We start from the raw sequence: 22,407 nt of genomic DNA, 5'->3' as shown, positions 1-22,407 counted from the left end.
CTATCTATCACCATCTATTTGCCGCAGATCATCTTCGCATTGCCGTAAGACCTAATCACTAACAGACAGACAGAGACAGACATATAGAGAGAGAGCTAGAGAGAGTAAGAGAGGCATAGGGGCATTCTAAATCCATCTATCTATCCGTCTATCTATCTGTCTATCTATCTAACACCATCTATTTGCCGCAGATCATCTTCGCATTGCCGTAAGACCTAATCACTAACAGACAGACAGAGACAGACATATAGAGAGAGAGCTAGAGAGAGTAAGAGAGGCATAGGGGCATTCTAAATCCATCTATCTATCCATCTATCTATCTGTCTATCTATCTAACACCATCTATTTGCCGCAGATCGTCTTCGCGATGCCCTACGACAATCCGATCCCGGGCTACAAGAATAACGTTGTCAATACTATGAGGCTGTGGTCCGCAAAGTCACCTAATAACTTCAATCTAAAGTTTTGTGAGTATCTTGGCCTGTCTATCTATTTATCTATCTATCTATCTATCTGTCTGTCTATCTATTGCCAGACGCCCTAATCCCATAACGGGTGGCCACAAACTAATCACCTCCACGTCGCCCTGTCCCCTGCCATTTCACTGCCCTGCTCCCAGCTCACACACCCCTCTCTCATATACCTCTCCACCCCATCCCTCCATCTCATCCTTGGCCTCCCCCTCCCTCTCCCCCCCTCCACCTCACTCACATACACTCTCCTCATCAGTCTCTCACCCTCCATCCCCCCAGCTCACACCCCCCTCTCTCATATACCTCTCCACCCCATCCCTCCATCTCATCCTTGGCCTCCCCCTCCCTTTCCCCCCCTCCACCTCACTCACATACACTCTCCTCATCAGTCTCTCACCCTCCATCCCCCCAGCTCACACCCCCCTCTCTCATATACCTCTCCACTCCATCCCTCCATCTCATCCTTGGCCTCCCCCTCCCTCTCCTACCCTCCACCTCACTCACATACACTCTCCTCATCAGTCTCTCACTCTCCATCCCCCCAGCTCACACCCCCCTCTCTCATATACCTCTCCACTCCATCCCTCCATCTCATCCTTGGCCTCCCCCTCCCTCTCCCACCCTCCACCTCACTCACATACACTCTCCTCGTCAGTCTCTCACCCTCCATGCACAGGGCAAAAAGTGTGTCACAGCGACGTACTAGGTAATGTGATATTGGAGATAAATTATGAGATGCAGTTTGGGTATATGCCAGGCAGGGAGACCACTGATGCCATATTCATTGTTCGAGTCTATCTGTCTATCTATCTATCTATTGCCAGACGCCATAATCTCGTACAGGTTGGCCATTTGTCTGTCTATCTATCTATCTATCTGTCTATCTATCTGACTCGCCCTGCATGCTAAGGGATCTTTGTATGTGGCATGGGTTAGGAGTGTGATGCTGTATGGTAATGTATGTGTGTGTGTGTGTGTGTGTGTGTAATGCTGTATGGTAGTGTGTGTGTGTGTGTGTTAGGAGTGTAGTGCTGTATGGTAGTGAGACCTGGGCAGTAAAGGAAGAGGATATTCGTAGTGTAGTGCTGTATGGTAGTGAGACCTGGGCAGTAAAGGAAGAGGATATTCGTAGTGTAGTGCTGTATGGTAGTGAGACCTGGGCAGTAAAGGAAGAGGATATTCGTAGTGTAGTGCTGTATGGTAGTGAGACCTGGGCAGTAAAGGAAGAGGATATTCGTAGTGTAGTGCTGTATGGTAGTGAGACCTGGGCAGTAAAGGAAGAGGATATTCGTAGTGTAATGCTGTATGGTAGTGAGACCTGGGCAGTAAAGGAAGAGGATATTCGTAGTGTAATGCTGTATGGTAGTGAGACCTGGGCAGTAAAGGAAGAGGATATTTGCAGGCTCAAACATACAGAAATGACAGTGATTAGGTGGATGTGTAGTGAAGGAAGAGGATATTCACAGGCTCAAACGTACAAAAAATGATTAGGTGGATGCGCAGTGTTGGTAAGTAAATCAGTTTCCGTCCTTCGACAAAACTAACCGTTCCTTCCGCCCCCAGTCAACGATGGGGACTATATCCAGGCCGTGCTCGACCGCAACTTCGCCGAGAACATATCCCGCGTCCTGTACCCCAACGACAACTTCTTCGAGGGCAAGGAACTGCGTCTGAAGCAGGAGTACTTCATGGTGGCGGCGACGCTGCAAGACATCATCAGGCGTTTCAAGGCCTCCAAGTTCGGCTCCAAAGACCAAGTCCGCACCTCCTTTGACACATTCCCGGACAAGGTATGGGGTTGGGGGTGCAGGAGGGGGTTATATCTATCTGTCTGACTATCTATCTGTCTGTCTATCTATCTATCTCTCTGTCTGTCTGCCCAACTGTTTCTCTATTCTTCATACATATTTCCTTCGACACATTCCCAGGCAAGGTATGGGGTTGCGGATGTAGTGGGGGGATTATATCTATCTGTCTATCTATCTATCTGTCTATCTATAGCCAGATGCCATAATCCTGTAAGGGGTGGCCATTTGTCTATCTATCTATCTATTGCCAGACGCCATAATCCTGTAAGGGGTGGCCATTTGTCTTTGAGTTAGTTGTGTTATATCTATCTATTGCCAGACGCCATAATCCTGTAAGGGGTGGCCATTTGTCTTTGAGTTAGTTGTGTTATATCTATCTATCTATCTATTGCCAGATGCCATAATCCTGTAAGGGGTGGCCATTTGTCTTTGAGTTAGTTGTGTTATATCTATCTATCTATCTATTGCCAGATGCCATAATCCTGTAAGGGGTGGCCATTTGTCTTTGAGTTAGTTGTGTTGTATCTATCTATCTATCTATTGCCAGACGCCATAATCCTGTAAGGGGTGGCCATTTGTCTTTGAGTTAGTTGTGTTATATCTATCTATCTATCTATTGCCAGACGCCATAATCCCGTAAGGGGTGGCCATTTGTCTTTGAGTTAGTTGTGTTATATCTATCTATCTATCTATTGCCAGACGCCATAATCCTGTAAGGGGTGGCCATTTGTCTTTGAGTTAGTTGTGTTATATCTATCTATCTATCTATTGCCAGACGCCATAATCCTGTAAGGGGTGGCCATTTGTCTTTGAGTTAGTTGTTTTACGGGGAGGGGCACTAACCCTCCACCAACCCACTTGTTGACACGTAGGCAGCACGTATGGTTTGGTTATATGGTTACCACCCAGCGTTGTAAATGGTTTCTTGGCTTACAGGAAACCATTTGACTTGTCACTCAATGTAAAGCCACCTGTAAAGGAAAGAAAAGCAATAAGAAGTGACAGGAAAGATGGGAGAAATAGGAAGAGAGGAGGACAGGCACAGAAAAAGAATGATAAAGGCTAAGGAAGAAGTAGGCAGCACTACATCAAGTGAGTGGATGATGGTGAGAAATAGGAAGAGAGGAGGACAGGCACAGAAAAAGAATGATAAAGGCTAAGGAAGAAGTAGGCAGCACTACATCAAGTGAGTGGATGATGGTGAGAAATAGGAAGAGAGGAGGACAGGCACAGAAAAAGAATGATAAAGGCTAAGGAAGAAGTAGGCAGCACTACATCAAGTGAGTGGATGATGGTGAGAAATAGGAAGAGAGGAGGACAGGCACAGAAAAAGAATGATAAAGGCTAAGGAAGAAGTAGGCAGCACTACATCAAGTGAGTGGATGATGGTGAGAAATAGGAAGAGAGGAGGACAGGCACAGAAAAAGAATGATAAAGGCTAAGGAAGAAGTAGGCAGCACTACATCAAGTGAGTGGATGATGGTGAGAAATAGGAAGAGAGGAGGACAGGCACAGAAAAAGAATGATAAAGGCTAAGGAAGAAGTAGGCAGCACTACATCAAGTGAGTGGATGATGGTGAGAAATAGGAAGAGAGGAGGACAGGCACAGAAAAAGAATGATAAAGGCTAAGGAAGAAGTAGGCAGCACTACATCAAGTGAGTGGATGATGGTGAGAAATAGGAAGAGAGGAGGACAGGCACAGAAAAAGAATGATAAAGGCTAAGGAAGAAGTAGGCAGCACTACATCAAGTGAGTGGATGATGGTGAGAAATAGGAAGAGAGGAGGACAGGCACAGAAAAAGAATGATAAAGGCTAAGGAAGAAGTAGGCAGCACTACATCAAGTGAGTGGATGATGGTGAGAAATAGGAAGAGAGGAGGACAGGCACAGAAAAAGAATGATAAAGGCTAAGGAAGAAGTAGGCAGCACTACATCAAGTGAGTGGATGATGGTGAGAAATAGGAAGAGAGGAGGACAGCCACAGAAAAAGAATGATAAAGGCTAGGGAAGAAGTAGGCAGCACTACATCAAGTGAGTGGATGATGGTGAGAAATAGGAAGAGAGGAGGGCCAAGGAAGGGGGAGGCCAAGGATGAGATGGAGGGATGGGGTGGAGAGGTATATGAGAGAGGGGGATGTGAGCTGGGAGCAGGGAAGTGAAATGGTGGGGGACAGGGCAACATGGAGGTGATTTGTCTGTGGCCACCCCTTATGGGATTAAGGCTTCTGGCAATAGATAGATAGACATTTCAGCACTACATTTCCTCTTTACCATTTCAGGTGGCTATCCAACTGAATGACACGCACCCTTCCCTTGCAATCCCGGAGTTGATGCGTATTCTGGTGGACATCGAGGGGCTGACATGGGCGAGGGCATGGGACATCTGCACCCGGACATGCGCCTATACCAACCACACCGTCCTGCCAGAGGCCCTCGAGAGATGGCCAACGAGTATGCTGGAACACATCCTTCCTCGACACTTACAAATAATATACGAAATTAACCACCACCATCTACAGGAAGTATCAAAGAGGTGAGGCACTGAGTTAGGACACGTTTCATCCCACGTTTCACCTTCCCATGTCATCCCACCGCCCTCCCCCCCACCCCATAGACCTCCATAACACCCAAATACTGTCCATCTATCCATTGCCAGATGCCTTAATCCCATAAGGGGTGGCCACAAACAAATTGCCTCCATGTCACCCTGTCCCCTGCCATTTCACTGCCCTGCTCCCAGCTCACATACACACCCTCTCTCATATACCTCTCCACCCCATCCCTTCATCTCATCCTTGGCCTCCCCCTCCCTCTCCCCCCCTCCACTCCATATCACCTCTGTTGAGATGGTTTGTGATGAGGAGGGGTAGACTGAGATGGTTTGTGATGAGGAGGGGTAGACTGAGATGGTTTGTGATGAGGAGGGGTAGACTGAGATGGTTTGTGATGAGGAGGGGTAGACTGAGATGGTTTGTGATGAGGAGGGGTAGACTGAGATGGTTTGTGATGAGGAGGGATAGACTGAGATGGTTTGGGCATGTGGATAAGGCACTGAATAGGGAGGCTGCCAGAGATCAAGCAGCATGGAGGATGACAATTGGGTGTGGAGGGTGAGAAGTGTGAACGTTGGGGCTGGGGTTGTGAGAGGCAGACCAAAAAAGACCTGGGATGAGGTCATAGAGTGTGACCTCAGGGATAAGGCACTGAATAGGGAGGCTGCCAGAGATCAAGCAGCATGGAGGATGACAGTTGGGAGTGGGGGTGGGATGTAGCGTTGTGTAGGTTTGAGTTGGGTTGGGTTGGGTTTACACGCACCACAAATTGACTCAGGACCTACACACACAATTGCTAGGGAGAGTTGTCTGTCTCTGCTTTCTGTTTCCACCTCTACCAAGTGAATTTTTTGGGCAAGAAGTAACTGGCAACTCCTCTGGTGTTGGTGGGAGGTGGTGGAACACTCAGCACGTCAGTGGTTGCCCAGAAGCGAGAGTGGGAGTGTGTGTTCCCGTCGCTCCATGCTTGCACCTCCCTCTTTTTTCATGTGCATTACTGTTTGCCCTGTTATTTTCCTAGAGTCCAGTTGTCATGCCTGGGAAGCACTGCTCAAGGGATGAGAAGGTCCATATCATTGCATGGAGGCAGGATAATGTCCCCATCGACACGATTTGTGAATGTACTGGATGTGCAAGGTTGACCGTCATGAAGATTCTTGCTGCAGCGTGCGGCCTGCCACCTGATGTTGTACCAGAGCACAGGCATGGCTGTGGAAAGAAGAGCACCACTTCCAGAGGTACAGATACGCTTCTGAAGAGGGAAGTAATCAAGACTCCTTGACTGACAGCAGCAGAATTGAAGAGAATGCATCCCGAGCTGTTACAACATGTCTCAATTTGAATTATCCAACACCACTTGCAGAAGGAGCTGGGTTTGCCAAGCTGCACCGCAGCCAAGAAACTGCTTCCCACTGACCCCATGAAGATGCAGCGCATTCAGTTGCCAAGAAGTATGCACACTGGACATTGGATGAATGGAGAAAAGTTATGTTTTCTGATGAAAGCGCATTTCAAGTGTTCCAGGTGCGTTCTGCCAAGGTTCATCGCCCTGCCTGCCGTAGTCGATATGACCCTGCTTACACGGTGCCAACTGTGATGCACCCACAATCAGTAATGGTATGGGGGTGTTTCTCGGGTGAAATGGGAAGGGCAGGCCTCTACTTTCTTCCTAAGAGCTTGGTGATGAATGGTGGCCGGTACATTCAAGTTCTGAAAGATCACTTGTTAAAGTTTCTTGCTATTCATGGCTGTGACTTTTTCATGTACGATTCAGCTGCACATAACAAGTCCAGAAAGGTGACAGAATGGCTTCAGGATAATTGGATTGAGGTCCTTGACTGGCCTGGCAACAGTCCGGATCTAAATCCAACAGAAAACTACCAGGCAAAGGTGAAGCTTTTCATGGCAGAGAAGACACCCAATGTGGCCATCCTGAAGACTGAACTGACAGACGTTTGGTGCAAAGAAATGTCCTTAGATAACTTTAGAGATCTAAGTGATTCCCTGCCAACACACATGCAACTGGTCCTTAGAAACAAGGGAAACATGATTTGATATTAATGAATGGCACTGCATGAACCAACACTGTGATATACTATAATTTCTTGTTAATACCTTGTGGGGGCAGGTCCTGAGTCAGTATGTGGTAGCTGTGGTATGGTTTGGTATGGTTTAGTTGGGTTGGGTTGGGTTGGGTTTAGTTTGGTATGGTTTGTTCTGACAGTGGTTGTGTTACAGGTGGCCCGGTGACATGGGTCGGATGCAGCGGATGTCTCTGGTGGAGGAGTGCGGTGAGAAGCGCATCAACATGGCCAACCTCTGCATCGTTGGCTCGCACGCCGTCAACGGTGTGGCCGCCATCCACTCGGAGATCATCAAGCGTGACATCTTCAAGGACTTCTATGACATGTTCCCCGAGAAGTTCCAGAACAAGACCAACGGCATCACGCCGCGCCGCTGGCTGCTGCTGTGCAACCCCGCCCTGGCCGACGTCATCGCCGAGAAGATCGGCGAGGACTGGGTGGTGCACCTCGACCAGCTGGCCCGACTGAAGCCCCTGGTGAACGACAGCGGCCTGATCCGGGCCGTGCAGACGGCCAAGCAGGAGAACAAGCTGCGTCTGGCCAAGCAGCTGGAGCAGGACTACGGCATCAAGGTGAACCCGTCGTCCATGTTCGACATCCAGGTGAAGCGCATCCACGAGTACAAGCGTCAGCTGCTGAACTGCCTGCACATCATCACCATGTACAACCGCATCAAGGCCAACCCCAGCGCACCCTTTGTGCCGCGCACCGTCATGATAGGCGGCAAGGCAGCCCCCGGTTACCACACCGCCAAGCAGATCATACGCCTGATCTGCGCCGTGGGCCGCGTGGTCAACAACGACCCCATCGTGGGCGACAAGCTGAAGGTCATCTACCTGGAGAACTACCGGGTCACGCTGGCCGAGAAGATCATCCCGGCGGCGGACCTGTCCGAGCAGATCTCGACGGCCGGCACGGAGGCGTCCGGCACGGGCAACATGAAGTTCATGCTGAACGGCGCGCTGACCATCGGCACGCTGGACGGCGCCAACATCGAGATGAAGGAGGAGATGGGCGACGACAACATCTTCATCTTCGGCATGACGGTGGAGGAGGTGGAGGAGCTGAAGCGGCGCGGCTACAACGCCTACGACTACTACAACAACCTGCCGGAGCTGCGCCAGTGCATCGACCAGATCCAGAGCGGTTTCTTCTCCCCCAACAACCCCGACCAGTTCAAGGACCTGGTCAACATCCTGATGCACCACGACCGCTTCTTCCTGTTCGCCGACTACGAGTCCTACATCAAGTGCCAGGACCGCGTCAACAAGCTGTACCAGAAGCCCAACGAGTGGACCAAGAAGGCCCTCCTCAACATCGCCTCCTCCGGCAAGTTCTCCAGCGACCGCACCATAGCAGAGTACGGCAGGCAGATATGGGGCGTCCAGCCCTCCTGGGAGAAGCTGCCCGCCCCACACGAACCACGCGACACCGACACCAAGTAAACAGACCCATGGCACACAGCGAGAGTGAATGACGCCGCGGCACACAGCGAAAGTAAACAGATCCACAACTCAGCGAAAGTAAACAACGCCGCAACACAGATCAAAAGTAAACAACGCCACGACACAGTGAAAGTAAACAAACCCACGACACAGCGAAGGTAAACAGCACCGCGGCACAGTGGGAAAAGAGAAAATGCCATGACATGCGGAAAAAGAAACAAAGGCTGAGTGTGATTGTGTGATGAACTGTGTTTTGTGTGGAATGTAGCTGTGGGCATCAGGGTCCTGTTCTGGGTGGCACACATCTCAACACCTGTACCTTAGTGATTTATTCTGTATATCACACCTTGTCCTTTGTGTTACTTGTTTTAATATCAACACACCCTAACACCTGTTCCTTAGTGATTTATTTTCTTCATTACATCTTATTATTTGTGTTACTTGTGTTGTTTTAAAATGAACACACCCTAACACCTTTTCCTTAGTGATTTATTTCCCATCTTTCTCCTTGAAATTCCCTGTGTTATTTAGTTTCAATATCAACATACTTTCCATCACCCGAGAGGTCTATAAGGTGTACAGAATAAGTTGCACAGGAAATGGTGTTAGGGAGCATTGGAGGCCAGCTAACAGGACCCCTAGCATTGAGAATCTATTTATATAATCTATGTTTGTTGCTCTAGCTTTGGAAATATAATAATAATAATAATAATAATAATAATAAACAGCTACTGTCTTTTTCACCGGGTAAATTATAGGAACATTTGAAGTTTAAAAGTCTAAATGAAAGTTGTTAAGAGAATTCATGGCCTGAAGTACACACAAAGGCATGAAGTACGCAGTCAGGGTGTGAAGAACCGGTAGATATATATATTAGATGTTATGCAGCTTCTTGTCGGTTAAACTGTGGCTGATTTTGAATATTTGAAATTTGAAAGTCGACAGGTTGTTAAATGAAGTTTGAACTACAGTCAGCTCTCAGTTATGTGTTGTGATTCAGCCATCCCTACGTCGGTTAGAGTAAAATTCAGATGTTGCATGGTACTTACCCCCCCATCGGCTCAGCATTGCATAGTACCGCCCCACCATCAGCTCAGCATTGCATAGTACCGCCCCACCATCAGCTCAGCATTGCATAGTACCACCCCACCATCAGCTCAGCATTGCATAGTACCGCCCCACCATCAGCTCAGCATTGCATAGTACCACCCCACCATCGGCTCAGCATTGCACAGTACACCCCCATTGCCTCAGCATTGCACAGTACACCCCTATTGGCTCAGCGTTGGGATTTGAGTTGGATTATTACTCTCCATTACAACCCTCTGTCCTAAAAACATTACAGTGAGTACAAGATGAACCCAGCACAGTACAGTAATGCCAGAGTACAGGAATGCAGTGATGTTGAGTACAGGAACAGAGTAGTACAGTGATGATTTAGTACAGTAATAAGGTAATGACCCAGTAGGGTACTACAGCGTCGTCTGGCCACATCGTACCATCCGATCAGTACGCCTCAGCATTGGCTATTCCACTGAAACATCACATACTCCCACTTTGTTGCCAGTTTTGCATAATTTCAAAAGATATTGCATTAACCGGGCAAGCAGCCTGTGCCGGACGTTGCACAGGGCTGGATATGCAACAGCGATGATTGAGAGTCAACTGCACACGCCGTTGCACGAAAGACGCAGCGTAGAGCATGAGAAACATTTAGATATATAACTTTCACAGACTCCTGTCTATAAAGATTCATTACATTGGCTTAAGATTATATATATTGCTCCTATCTATCTGTCTATCTATCTATCGCCAGACGCCATAGTCCCATAAGGGGTGGGGGGGTTTGTTTGTTTAGTGGTTTTACAGGGAGGGGCACCAACCCCCCGCCAACCCACTTGCTGACACGTACGGGTTGGTGCTATGGTTACCACCCAGCGTTGTCAGTGGCGTCCTGGCTATGTTTCACGTCTATAAGTTGTTGCTTCTAGAGAGTATATTAGATTGAGATTAAATATAAAGTTCCTGAAATGGATAGTGAGGATGAGATGGATTCTAGTGTTGTCCAGTGGTTGCCCCCCCTCTCTCTCTCTCTCTCTCTCTCTCTCTCTCTCTCTCTCATATGTTGGTTGGGTTTATTGTGCCTAAAATACCAGTCAAGGGCTCTCCATGCTGCTCAATCTCTGGCAGCCTCCCTATTTACACGCTGCTCAGTCTCTGGCAGCCTCCCTATTCAGTCCTCCATGCTGCTTGATCTCTGGCAGCTTCCCTGTTCAGTCCTCCATGTTGCTCGATCTGTGGCAGCCTCCCTGATCACTCCTCTATGCTGCTCAATCTCTGGCAGCCTCCCTATTCAGTCCTTCATGCTGCTTGATCTCTGGCAGCCTCCCTATTCAGTCCTCCATGCTGCTTGATCTCTGGCAGCCTCCCTATTCAGTCCTCCATGCTGCTTGATCTCTGGCAGCCTCCCTATTCAGTCCTCCATGCTGCTCGATCTCTGGCAGCCTCCCTATTCAGTCCTCCATGCTGCTTGATCTCTGGCAGCCTTCCTGTTCAGTCACCCAACTCTGCTGGTGTGTGTGTGTGTGTGTTTATGTATATGTGTGTGTGTGTGTGTTTATGTATATGTGTGTGTGTGTGTGTGTATCTATATAGGCGTGTACGTATGTGTGCGCGTGTAAACCAATGGACAGCACACGGATCCACACGCACACACGGCACCTCTGGGCGGCCATGTTGGATATCCTCACCTAGTCACCAGTTGTAATAAACACTGATACTTTTGTCGACACTGTATATGCATTTTCAGGCAGTTTCCCTTGTTGTGTGCCATACAGTCGTGTTCAAAAGTTGTGTCATTTTCTAGGCTTGTCTCTCTGTGATGTTTGGAAGTGGGAGCTTGTGTGTGAGAGAGAGAGAGACACAGACAGACTGACAGAGAGAGAGAGAGAGAGACAGACAGACAGACAGAAAGAGAGAGAGGGAGAGAGACAGACACAGACAGACAGAGAGAGAGGGAGAGAGAGAGACAGACAGACACAGAGAGAGAGAGACAGAGAGAGACAGACAGACAGAGAGACAGACAGACAGACAGACAGACAGAAAGAGAGGGAGACAGACAGACAGACAGAGGGAGACAGACAGACAGACAGACAGAAAGAGAGGGAGACAGACAGACAGACAGACAGAGACAGACAGACAGAAAGAGATAGAGGGAGAGAGACAGAGAGACAGACAGACAGAAAGAGAGAGAGGGAGAGACAGACAGACAGACAGAGAGAGAGACAGAGACAGACAGAAAGAGAGAGAGAATCATCAGCATCTCTATATAACAGACGTTCAAAATAAGAGAGAGAGAGAGAGAAGCAAAGACATACATAGAGACAGACAGACAGACAAAGAGAGAGAGAGAGCACCATCTTCTCTATATAACAGACTTTTAAAATAGAGAGAAAGAGAGAGAGAGAGAGAGAGAGAGCAGCAGACTTTTAAAATAGAGAGAAAGAGAGAGAGAGAGAGAAGCCTGAGATGACACCCAGCTTTTGACGTCAATTGTTCGCTTTTTTATATATTCCTAGTCCCAAAATAATCCCAAAATTAATCCCAAAATAATCCCAGAATTAATCCCAAAATAATCCCAGAATTAATCCCAAAATAATCCCAGAATTAATCCCAAAATAATCCCAGAATTAATCCCAAAATAATCCCAGAATAGTCCCAAAATTAATCCCATAATAAGTCCCAAAATTAATCCCATAATAAGTCCCAAAATTAATCCCATAATAATCCCAAAATAAACCCAAATAATCCCAAAGTTAATCCCATAATAAGTCCCAAAATTAATCCCATAATAATCCCAAAATTAATCCCATAATAATCCCAAAATTAATCCCATAATAAGTCCCAAAATTAATCCCTTAATAAGTCCCAAAATTAATCCCATAATAAGTCCCAAAATTAATCCCATAATAAGTCCCAAAGTTAATCCCATAATAATCCCAAAATTAATCCCAGAAGTCCCAAAATTAATCCCATAATAAGTCCCAAAATTAATCCCATAATAAGTCCCAAAATTAATCCCTTAAGTCCCAAAATTAATCCCTTAATTAGTCCCAAAATTAATCCCATAATAAGTCCCAAAATTAATCCCATAATAAGTCCCAAAATAATCCCACCATAGACGCCGAATCTAACGGACATTCAAATAATGGCGTCGTTTTTAAATTGAGCGAGACTGGGCGCCATTGTGAATTAAATATCGATGTTTTTATATATATTATTTTCCCCACAGGAAGAATTATAGTCTTAGAGAATTATTTACCCCTGTGTTTCTTTTTATCCTTGTACCATCCACTCACCTGATGTAGTGATGCCTATTTCTTCATCTTTTAGTATTCTGTCTGTTCTATTTCTCACCATCGTCTACTCACTTGATGTAGTGCTGCCTACTTCTTCCTTAGCCTTTATCATTCTTTTTCTGTGCCTGTCCTCCTCTCTTCCTATTTCTCACCATCATCCACTCACTTGATGTAGTGCTGCCTACTTCTTCCTTAGCCTTTATCATTCTTTTTCTGTGCCTGTCCTCCTCTCTTCCTATTTCTCACCATCATCCACTCACTTGATGTAGTGCTGCCTACTTCTTCCTTAGCCTTTATCATTCTTTTTCTGTGCCTGTCCTCCTCTCTTCCTATTTCTCACCATCATCCACTCACTTGATGTAGTGCTGCCTACTTCTTCCTTAGCCTTTATCATTCTTTTTCTGTGCCTGTCCTCCTCTCTTCCTATTTCTCACCATCATCCACTCACTTGATGTAGTGCTGCCTACTTCTTCCTTAGCCTTTATCATTCTTTTTCTGTGCCTGTCCTCCTCTCTTCCTATTTCTCACCATCATCCACTCACTTGATGTAGTGCTGCCTACTTCTTCCTTAGCCTTTATCATTCTTTTTCTGTGCCTGTCCTCCTCTCTTCCTATTTCTCACCATCATCCACTCACTTGATGTAGTGCTGCCTACTTCTTCCTTAGCCTTTATCATTCTTTTTCTGTGCCTGTCCTCCTCTCTTCCTATTTCTCACCATCATCCACTCACTTGATGTAGTGCTGCCTACTTCTTCCTTAGCCTTTATCATTCTTTTTCTGTGCCTGTCCTCCTCTCTTCCTATTTCTCACCATCATCCACTCACTTGATGTAGTGCTGCCTACTTCTTCCTTAGGCTTTTATCATTCTTTTTCTGTGCCTGTCCTCCTCTCTTCCTATTTCTCACCATCATCCACTCACTTGATGTAGTGCTGCCTACTTCTTCCTTAGCCTTTATCATTCTTTTTCTGTGCCTGTCCTCCTCTCTTCCTATTTCTCACCATCATCCACTCACTTGATGTAGTGCTGCCTACTTCTTCCTTAGCCTTTATCATTCTTTTTCTGTGCCTGTCCTCCTCTCTTCCTATTTCTCACCATCATCCACTCACTTGATGTAGTGCTGCCTACTTCTTCCTTAGCCTTTATCATTCTTTTTCTGTCTGTCCTCCTCTCTTCCCATATCTTTCCTGTCACTTTTTATTACTCTTCTTTCCACTTCAGGTGACTCTACACTGAGTGACAAGCCTAATGGTTTCCTATAACCCAGGAAATGGAATACATGCCAGGGCGTCTCATACAGGACTGGTACTGGTATTACTGGGGTATTTTCAGTATATTATGTCGGCGGGTCTTCTGGTAGATCAGTAAAGACTGTTTTTACGACATTCAAATCCTTAAGCTTCCCTGCCCCAGCCGGGATTCGAACCTGGGTCCATTAGAACAAGTGTAAGATGCAACAGTGGGGTATGCAGGGGCTTGGGACAACTGGGGTGGTGGACGGGGGCGCCTTCACGCGGTGGCACACAACCCAACTGTTATGCAGCGTATTCTGCGCCCTACTCCTCGGGTCCAGATATGGTGCAGGCCTTGGGTTCTTTATTCTTGACCGGGCTAGAGTATGCAGACAAGGAGGTGAGGCTGCAACACAGACTAAGTGTACACGTATATTAACCAAGCAGTGGAGTACAATATACACAACAGTATATTAATAATTGTACACAATACACGTATACTAAACAGAGTTATATGAATCACACTACATATGCACCACACACATCATGACACCTACAGTACACCAGATATGTCATTAGAACACACACACACACACACACACACACACACACACACACACACGGGTACAATACAACCTTTAGCACAGTCTATCTCGGTATGAACACACACGCGTGGCATGGATGGCATATTACAGTACTTCACAAGACACTGGCATGACATGAAGGCTGTGGTATATCACACACAATACATCGGCGTGACATGGCTGGGATATAACCATCAGTATGGTATATTACAACACAATCACCTACGATGTGCGGACCAGGGCCCATTTGTGTGTGTGTGTGTGTGTGTGTGTGTGTGTGTGTGTGTCCGACTCTGGGCAAAGGCTCAGGGCCTATTTCTTGGGGGCAGTTTCCTATCCCAAGGCCCAGTAGTCCTCCTCCACCTCCACATGTCACCACTTCGGCGTTAACACCCACCGTCCATATTGAATACATGCTAGGGCTGTCTCATACAGGACTGGTGTATTGGTATTAGCGGGGGTATTTTTATGGCACTAACACCCACCGTCCATATTGAATACATGCTAGGGCTGTCTCATACAGGACTGGTGTATTGGTATTAGCGGGGGTATTTTTACGACATGTCGGCGGGTCATCTGGTAGATCAGGAAAGTCTGCTTTTATGAAATTCAAATCCTTACACTGTTCCCTGCCCCAGCCGGGATTCGATCCTGGGCCCATTAGGACTGCAAGCCGCCTCTCTACCGATTCAGCCACCGCCTCCCCCTATACATGCATATGGTCCCTGGTACAGACATAACACTCCTGCCCCAACTGCGGGATATGGGATCGAGTCAGTCGTGTGTTGCAGGGGGGGGGGGGAACACACGTGTGCCGGCCAGAACTGCCTCCAGTGTCGCAGTGATGGCACAGCATATGTCGTGGGTGGGACCAGGTAGTCCTTCCCCTGGATCACGGTTTGCCACACACTGGGGCCAGGGTGTCACTCAGGGCAGCAGGGGGGGAACACCGGGGTGCACACTGACAGGATAGGGGGACGGGGGGGTACAGGTAAGGGGGGTACACACACACAGTTTACAGCACCACGACTCACGGGCACAGCTGGATGGTGAGTGGTGCGAGGGGCGCGCCTGGGGCCGCTATGCTGGCGGCCGAGAGTAGGTGGAGGGCCGTCAGGGGTGTGCTCCCGGAAGGAGTATCGGTCGGCGTAGTCTGGGGTCCGGGTCATGGTGATGGGCAGCCCTTTCCTTGTGGGGGCCATGGGAGAGTGGTGGCCCTCGGGGCTAGGGCCGAACAGGGCTAGGAGGCGCTCAGCATGGCACCTGCCCTGTGTCGTGGTGGGTGTCCTGGGGGTGGACCTGACCTGGTCCGGGCTGAGGGTCGGCTGTGGGGCACTCAACGCTGCCCTGGGGCTGCAGCCTCGCCTGGAGGAGGAGGCCGTCAGGGGATGACTGCGGCTGCCTGCACGGGGGGGGGGGGAGTCCATCAGTTGCTGTCGGTGTCGGGGGCGGCTTGCCTGCACCTGGGGCTGTGGTCTTGCCTGGAGAACGGGGCCATCAGGGGTGGTTGGATGACACCAGGTTTTGCCTCTTGTCCTATATAAGGTGAATTGACTGTCACTGTCACGCGTGTCCTTTATCACTGCACTGGATTTCACTAACACCTGCACCGCACAGTGTCTGTCTCTCACCTGCTGTCTGTAGGAACTATGTATTCTTAGTCCCTGGACGGGCACAGGGGAAGGGGGAAGGCCTGGGGACTCAGAATGAGTGGCCAAGAGTGGATGGAGTCCCTTCGTCCCACAGCCAAGGGACAACTCGCAGGGGCGTTGTCTCTCGTGGAGGGCTCAGGCTGGGCGTGGTGAAGAGCCCCTTGCTGTCGGGGCTGGGGACTTGGGTCCAGCCCTTGGGGCTGGGGCCAAACATGTTCTGGAGGCGCTCCCTCAGGTGCCTGGTGGAGGAAGGGCATCGCCTTCGTCGGGAAGGAGAGAGGTCTCTCCCTGGAGTTCTGGGGACATCCTCGGAGGGCCGTTGGCTGCGGTCCCCATGCTGTTGCGCCGCCATCAGGGTAGGGCCGCGGCGTCACTCCCGGCAGGGGTCTGTCAGGTGGGGGTCCTCCTGGGGGGCCGACTGGATGGAGAATAGTCCCAGGGATAACACCGGGCCTCTCCACCGGTCCTCTGGGCAGAAGTCCTCCTGGAGGTTGCCTCAGACTGGGTGGACAGGGGTGTGGCCTGTGCCCCCACGGTCAGGCAGGCCTGACCGCAGGTCACCCTCATGTTACAGAGTCACAAGGGGCGAGGGACTTTGGCGTCCCTCCCCGGCGTGGCTATGGGCAGTCACCGAGTTCCCTTGGGCAACAGACAGAGGTTGGCTATGGGCCGTCCCTTCACTGTCGGTGCAGCTCTTTATTACTAGAGCAGGTATGGGCCGTCTCTAGGGTTGCATGGCTATGGGCCGTCGCTGGGGTGCTGCGTGGAGCTGGTAGTTCAGCTCCACGCCAGTCCTGGCGAGGGCTGGCTCCCCCAAAAGGTAGTTCACTCGAACTGGGGTGGTCGCGGCGGGTGCACTCCGAGGAATAGGAGCGCGCTGCCCGGGGGGGACTTATGTCCGTATTGAATGGACATGGCGTGCGCACCTTCTACCCCTCCGTAGTCTCCTCCTGGGGGTTTAGTGGCGCCCTGTGTTGCCACGGCCGGTATTTCAGAAAGGATTAAGTTGATGCTGGTCACGAAGAAGTGCTGTGGAAAGGATAATGGTGTCTAGCAGACACAGTCCCAAGCAGCACCGCGGTGACAGCCGCTGAACACACCAGGCAGGACGTGACAGCCACTGTACGCACGTCAGCTGCAGCCACCCCTGGCACCAGCCCCACGGTGATGGCCAGTGTACGCCTGTTGGCTGGTAGGCCAGGCAGAGGCAGAACCACGGTGACGGTCACTGTACACTGTACAGCCCCTAAGACTACCCCTTTGGAGGAAGTCCCTGGCTCGGCCCACCACCCCTCTGGAGGCCGAGTGGGGCATCTCTCTCTCTCCCCTCACAGGTGCAGCCACCCAGAGGAGCTGCAGGTCGAGGAGTGGTGGTGAGGACCTATCCCAAGCCCGGGGATCCACGCCCTACAGGCCGCCCCAGGACAATGTCTGCTGCTGACGGATGCTACGAGGAAGGGACGCCACAGGCAGCTCCCGACGGCGGTCCAACCCTGTGGAGACCGCAGCCCTCAGTCACCTAGGGACACCCCCAAGACCCCAGGGCGGGGCCTCCCGAGCCCCACCCGCAGACGACCCTCCGCCAGGAGCAGGCGAAGGCAGGCACGCCTGTTGGCCCTGTTTGGCCCCAGCCCAGAGGGCCACCTCCCAGGTCGAGGCCCCACCAGGAAAGGTCCTCCCTGTATGCCAGCCAACAGCCCCATCCGGACTACACCACCCCTGGCGGCAGTTCTGTGCCCCCCGTGGCAGGGCACACCTGACCAGTTACCTCCCACGCCCGAGTCCAGCCTAAGTGTCCTTATTTACCTGTACCGTATGTTATTGTTGTATACTGTAAAGGTTTGTAATTAAGACAATATATGTGTAACGTTGGTCTGCCGAGTTCAGACGGCAAGAAGTTAATCTCTGAGTACGTGGCATAACAATTTTGTAAGTATATAATATATTTGTAAGTTGATCTCAGGACGTGGCATAACACCAATCTCTCTCCATTCACTGGGAGTCACCTTCTCTCTGAATAACCATCACTTTACTCTTCTCTACATTTACTCTCAAGGCACGACGCTCACAGACATCAGTAAAACTATTCACTAGCCTACCAAGTTCTTGTCCGGTATTTGCAAGCAGTACTGCATCATCAGCATACAACAAATTTGAGATATTCCATCCATCACCATTCATTGCCAACGCCATCCCTCTCTCCATTACTCGTGTTTTTACCTCTCTCACCACCCCATCCATATATATATATTGAACAACCATGGGGTCATCACACATTAACCCTTACACATGCTTCACTACCATCATAAAAACTCTTGACGGCACCTACAGCTTCTACACCATACATGTGCAAAACCTTCCATAATCCCTCTCTGTCTACTTTGTCGTATGCTTTTTCCAGATCCATGAATGCCATAAACACCTTATGGTCTTTATCACAAGCCTTCTCTGATAGAATAATAATAATAATAATAATAATAAATAATAATTTTGGCTCTCTCATTAGGGCGGCTGTGTCCGATTTCCGTGCAAACAGGATATTACATTAAGTAGACAGTTTTGGCTTATTTATTACCCCTAAAAATAAAGATATAATTAGTAAAATAAGATATGATTTACTTAGTATCCCCATTAATCGATTTTTTTCAATATATTTCGAAATTATAAATGTATGCGAGGGTTGGGAGAGATTGTTGTTGTGGCGGTGTGTGTGTTGGCGGGGTTGATTTAATTATATATTTTTGGCCTTAATGGTGAGGATATTGAATTTTTGGAGTTATTTTGGGTCCATTATTTGACTCTTGTAATGTGGATTTGTTAAGAATTTTTTGGAGGGGTCTTGATAGGGCGTTTCCGTAGGAGGGATGGCCGGGCATAGGTACCGTTGTCAAGAAGTGCATATATTTTTTGTATTTTATGGTTTTTCACCATGTAATGCCACCATGGAAGAAGCCAGGTCATCTACCCATATATATATAGACCTGCTTAGCCTAGCCTCGGCACCTTACACCTAGAAGACAGTAAAATGAGGCAGGCTTTTACCGTTTCACACATTTCAGCTCGATAATTGTGGTATATATTTCCATTATTGTCGTTTCTTTAGCGACTAATCTTATCATACCTCGTGGATTTGTGTGATAGTGTATGCCTGTATGTGTATTTTTGTGTACAAGTGAATATTTCTGTTTTTTCTGTCTATCTATCAATTGCCAGACGCCTCAATCCCGTTTCGGGTGGCCACAAACAAATCGCCTCCACGTCGCCCTGTCCCCCGCCATTTCACTGCCTTGCTCCCGACTCACACCTCCCTCTCTCATATACCTCTCCACCCCATCCCTCCATCTCATCCTTGGCCTCCCCCTCCCTCTTCCCCCCTCCACCTCACTCACATACACTCTCCTCGTCAGTCTTTCTATGTTGTATGAATTATTTTAGTTTCAGTTCTCACCCAAGCAAGGTCAGTCAGCCAGCCAATCACAGGCCGATGTCTAATATTGAAATCGCGCTTCGCCTCCACAGCCACCACCAAGATGCCGTGTCTAGGCTGCTTGTTGAATCACTGTGACGTTGGGAAATATTTCTTTAATAATAACGAGGCCAGCTGTAAATTATTCACAGCCCACAGCGTTCTACACAGCGATGGTGAGATGGGTTAGGTTGACATGGGTAAGCTTAGCGTGTCGGATGAGCTAAAAAAGACCGTCAGTGTAAGTTAGGTTGGGTTGGGTGACAGTCAAGAACTTCTGCAGGGTTAAGAGGTAACTAAGGTTGTCTATCTATCTATCTATCTATAGCCCAACGCCGTAATCCCGCAAAGGGTGGCCACAGACAAAACGCCTCCAAGTCGCTCTGTCGCCCACCATTTGACTACCCTCCTCCCAACTCACCCCCCCCCTCCCTCATATACCTCTCCACTCCATCCCTCCACCTCATCCTCGGTCTACCCCTCCCTCTCCCTCCCTCCACCTCACCTACATACACCCTCTTAGTCAGTCTTTCATTCTTCATTCTCTCCACATGTCCAAACCACCTCAGTGTATTTCTCCTAATTCACCCTCCATCTCATCCTCGGTCTACCCCTCCCTCTCTCTCCCTCCACCTCACCTACATACACCCTCTTAGTCAGTCTTTCATTCTCCATTCTCTCCACATGTCCAAACCACCTCAGTGTATTTCTCCTAATTCACCCTCCATCTCATCCTCGGTCTACCTCTCCCTCTCCCTCCCTCCACCTCACCTACATACACCCTCTTAGTCAGTCTTTCATTCTCCATTCTCTCCACATGTCCAAACCACCTCAGTGTATTTCTCCTAATCTTCTCAACCACATCCACATCCACCCCACAGCATTCCTTCACTTCTTCATTCGTCAACCTGTCCCTCCACGTCACTCCACATGCTCCTCTCAAGTAACTCATGTCATAGGCGTTTATGGTTACTATTCACCAGACAACAAACGAGGCCGTTAAACACTCAGATGAACTAGAAAAAACTACCAAATTGAACAAATAAAACACCAATAATAGGAAATGGTAGTAACGTAAATATATATACCATATTTCTCATGTGGAGAGGATGGAGGGTGAGAGACTGACGAGGAGAGTGTATGTGAGTGAGGTGGAGGGGGGGAGAGGGATGGGGAGGCCGAGGATGGGATGGAGGGATGGGGTGGAGAGGTATATGAGAGAGGGGGGTGTGAGCTGGGGGGATGGAGAGTGAGAGACTGATGTGGAGAGTGTATGTGAGTGAGGTGGAGGGGGGGAGGGATGGGGAGGCCAAGGATGAGATGGAGGGATGGGGTGGAGAGGTATATGAGAGAGGGGGGTGTGAGCTGGGAGCAGGGCAGTGAAATGACAGGGGACAGGGTGACATGGAGGTGATTTGTTTGTGGCCACCCCTTGCAGGATTAAGGCATCTGGCAATAGATAGATAGATAGATAAGCATTCATCACATTTAACAGAAACTAATCAGGTGCAGAAAGTGAGAAGTGTGAACGTTGGGGCTGTGGTTGTGAGAGGCAGACCAAAAAAGACCTGGGATGAGGTCATAGAGTGTGACCTCAGGGATAAGGCACTGCATAGGGAGGCTGCCAGAGATCAAGCAGCATGGAGTGGAGAGTACGTGAGAGTGTGAGATGGGTGTAGGGTGGAGTGAGGTGGGTGTGGAGAGTGAGTGAGGGTGTGTATTGGCTGTAGGGTGGAGTGTGGTGGGCGTAGAGTGAGAACCGTCAGCCACACACTCTCTCTCTTGCGTTTCAGCGTGCATGAGGGTGTAGGATGGGTGTCGGGTGGAGTATGATGGGTGTGGAGGGTGATTGAGAGTGCGTGAGGGTGTGAAATGAGTGTAGGGTGGAGTGTGGTGGATGTGGAGAGTGAGTGAGGGTGTGGGATGGGTGTAGGGTGGAGTGCAGTGGGTGTGGAGAGTGAGTGAGGGTGTGTGATGAGTGTAGGGTGGAGTGAGGTGGGCGTAGAGTGCGAGCCATCAACCACACACTCTCTATCTTGCGTTTCAGCGTGCGTGAGGGTGTAGGATGGGTGTCGGGTGGAGTGAGGTGGGCGTGGAGGGTGTGCCACTGGAGTTAGTGTATCGGGTGTTGAGTCACGTCTCTCTGCGTGACCTCACAACGCTTCTGGCTACAAGTTCGTACCTCAGGACCCTAATCGAAGAGTCACCGTTGTTGTGGTCGCACGTACACACGAAGGTAAGCTGTGCATCTATTCTATCGATCATCGGTTAAGGAATGGCCCCTAACACCTCCTCTGTAGTGATTTATTTTTGGATACTGCTGGTTGATATTCTTTTGTATGTTATTTATGCAGAGTATGGTGATATTGGAAGGATTTATGTAACACAGAAGAGGACAGTAAGGTGTAATAAACAAAATAAATCACTTAGGAAAAGGTGTTAGGGAGCTTTATGCAGAGTATGGTCATATTGGAAGGATTTATGTAACACAGAAGAGGACAGTAAGGTGTAATAAACAAAATAAATCACTTAGGAAAAGGTGTTAGGGAGCTTTATGCAGAATATGGTGATATTGGAAGGATTTATGTAACACAGAAGAGGACAGTAAGGTGTAATAAACCAAATAAATCACTTAGGAAAAGGTGTTAGGGAGCTTTATGCAGAGTATGGTGATATTGGAAGGATTTATGTAACACAGAAGAGGACAGTAAGGTGTAATAAACAAAATAAATCACTTAGGAAAAGGTGTTAGGG

At 48.8% G+C, this 22,407-nt stretch overlaps 2 protein-coding genes and 1 long non-coding RNA gene across 3 annotated transcripts in view; all 3 read left to right on the top strand.

The window, feature by feature from the left end:
- Glyp (glycogen phosphorylase) overlaps positions 1-8,385 on the top strand; it is a 28,799-nt gene extending 20,414 nt beyond the window's left edge. Inside the window, exons 4-7 of the mRNA XM_080287262.1 lie at positions 356-467; positions 2,037-2,263; positions 4,562-4,815; positions 7,073-8,385. Coding sequence (XP_080143388.1) covers positions 356-467; positions 2,037-2,263; positions 4,562-4,815; positions 7,073-8,363 — 1,884 coding nt within the window. The 3' untranslated portion in view covers positions 8,364-8,385. The remainder of the gene's footprint in view (positions 1-355; positions 468-2,036; positions 2,264-4,561; positions 4,816-7,072) is intronic.
- Positions 8,386-12,076: 3,691 nt separating this feature from the next.
- Positions 12,077-12,683, top strand: LOC145419015 (uncharacterized). Its single transcript, XR_013900772.1, has 2 exons — positions 12,077-12,263; positions 12,313-12,683. It is a non-coding gene; the product is annotated as an uncharacterized LOC145419015 (long non-coding RNA).
- Positions 12,684-18,898: 6,215 nt separating this feature from the next.
- LOC145419177 (cyclin-F-like) overlaps positions 18,899-22,407 on the top strand; it is a 36,574-nt gene continuing 33,065 nt past the window's right edge. Inside the window, exons 1-2 of the mRNA XM_080287416.1 lie at positions 18,899-18,940; positions 21,701-21,889. Of these exons, the coding sequence (XP_080143542.1) occupies positions 21,719-21,889 (171 nt within the window). The 5' untranslated portion in view covers positions 18,899-18,940; positions 21,701-21,718. The remainder of the gene's footprint in view (positions 18,941-21,700; positions 21,890-22,407) is intronic.

The sequence above is a fragment of the Coenobita brevimanus genome, chromosome 117 (assembly GCF_032717465.1).
Source record: "Coenobita brevimanus isolate Jiangsu-jjx chromosome 117, ASM3271746v2, whole genome shotgun sequence".
NCBI lineage: Eukaryota > Metazoa > Arthropoda > Malacostraca > Decapoda > Coenobitidae > Coenobita > Coenobita brevimanus.
The sequence above is the reverse complement of the archived record's forward strand: the minus strand, read 5'-3'. Positions and strand labels throughout refer to the sequence as shown.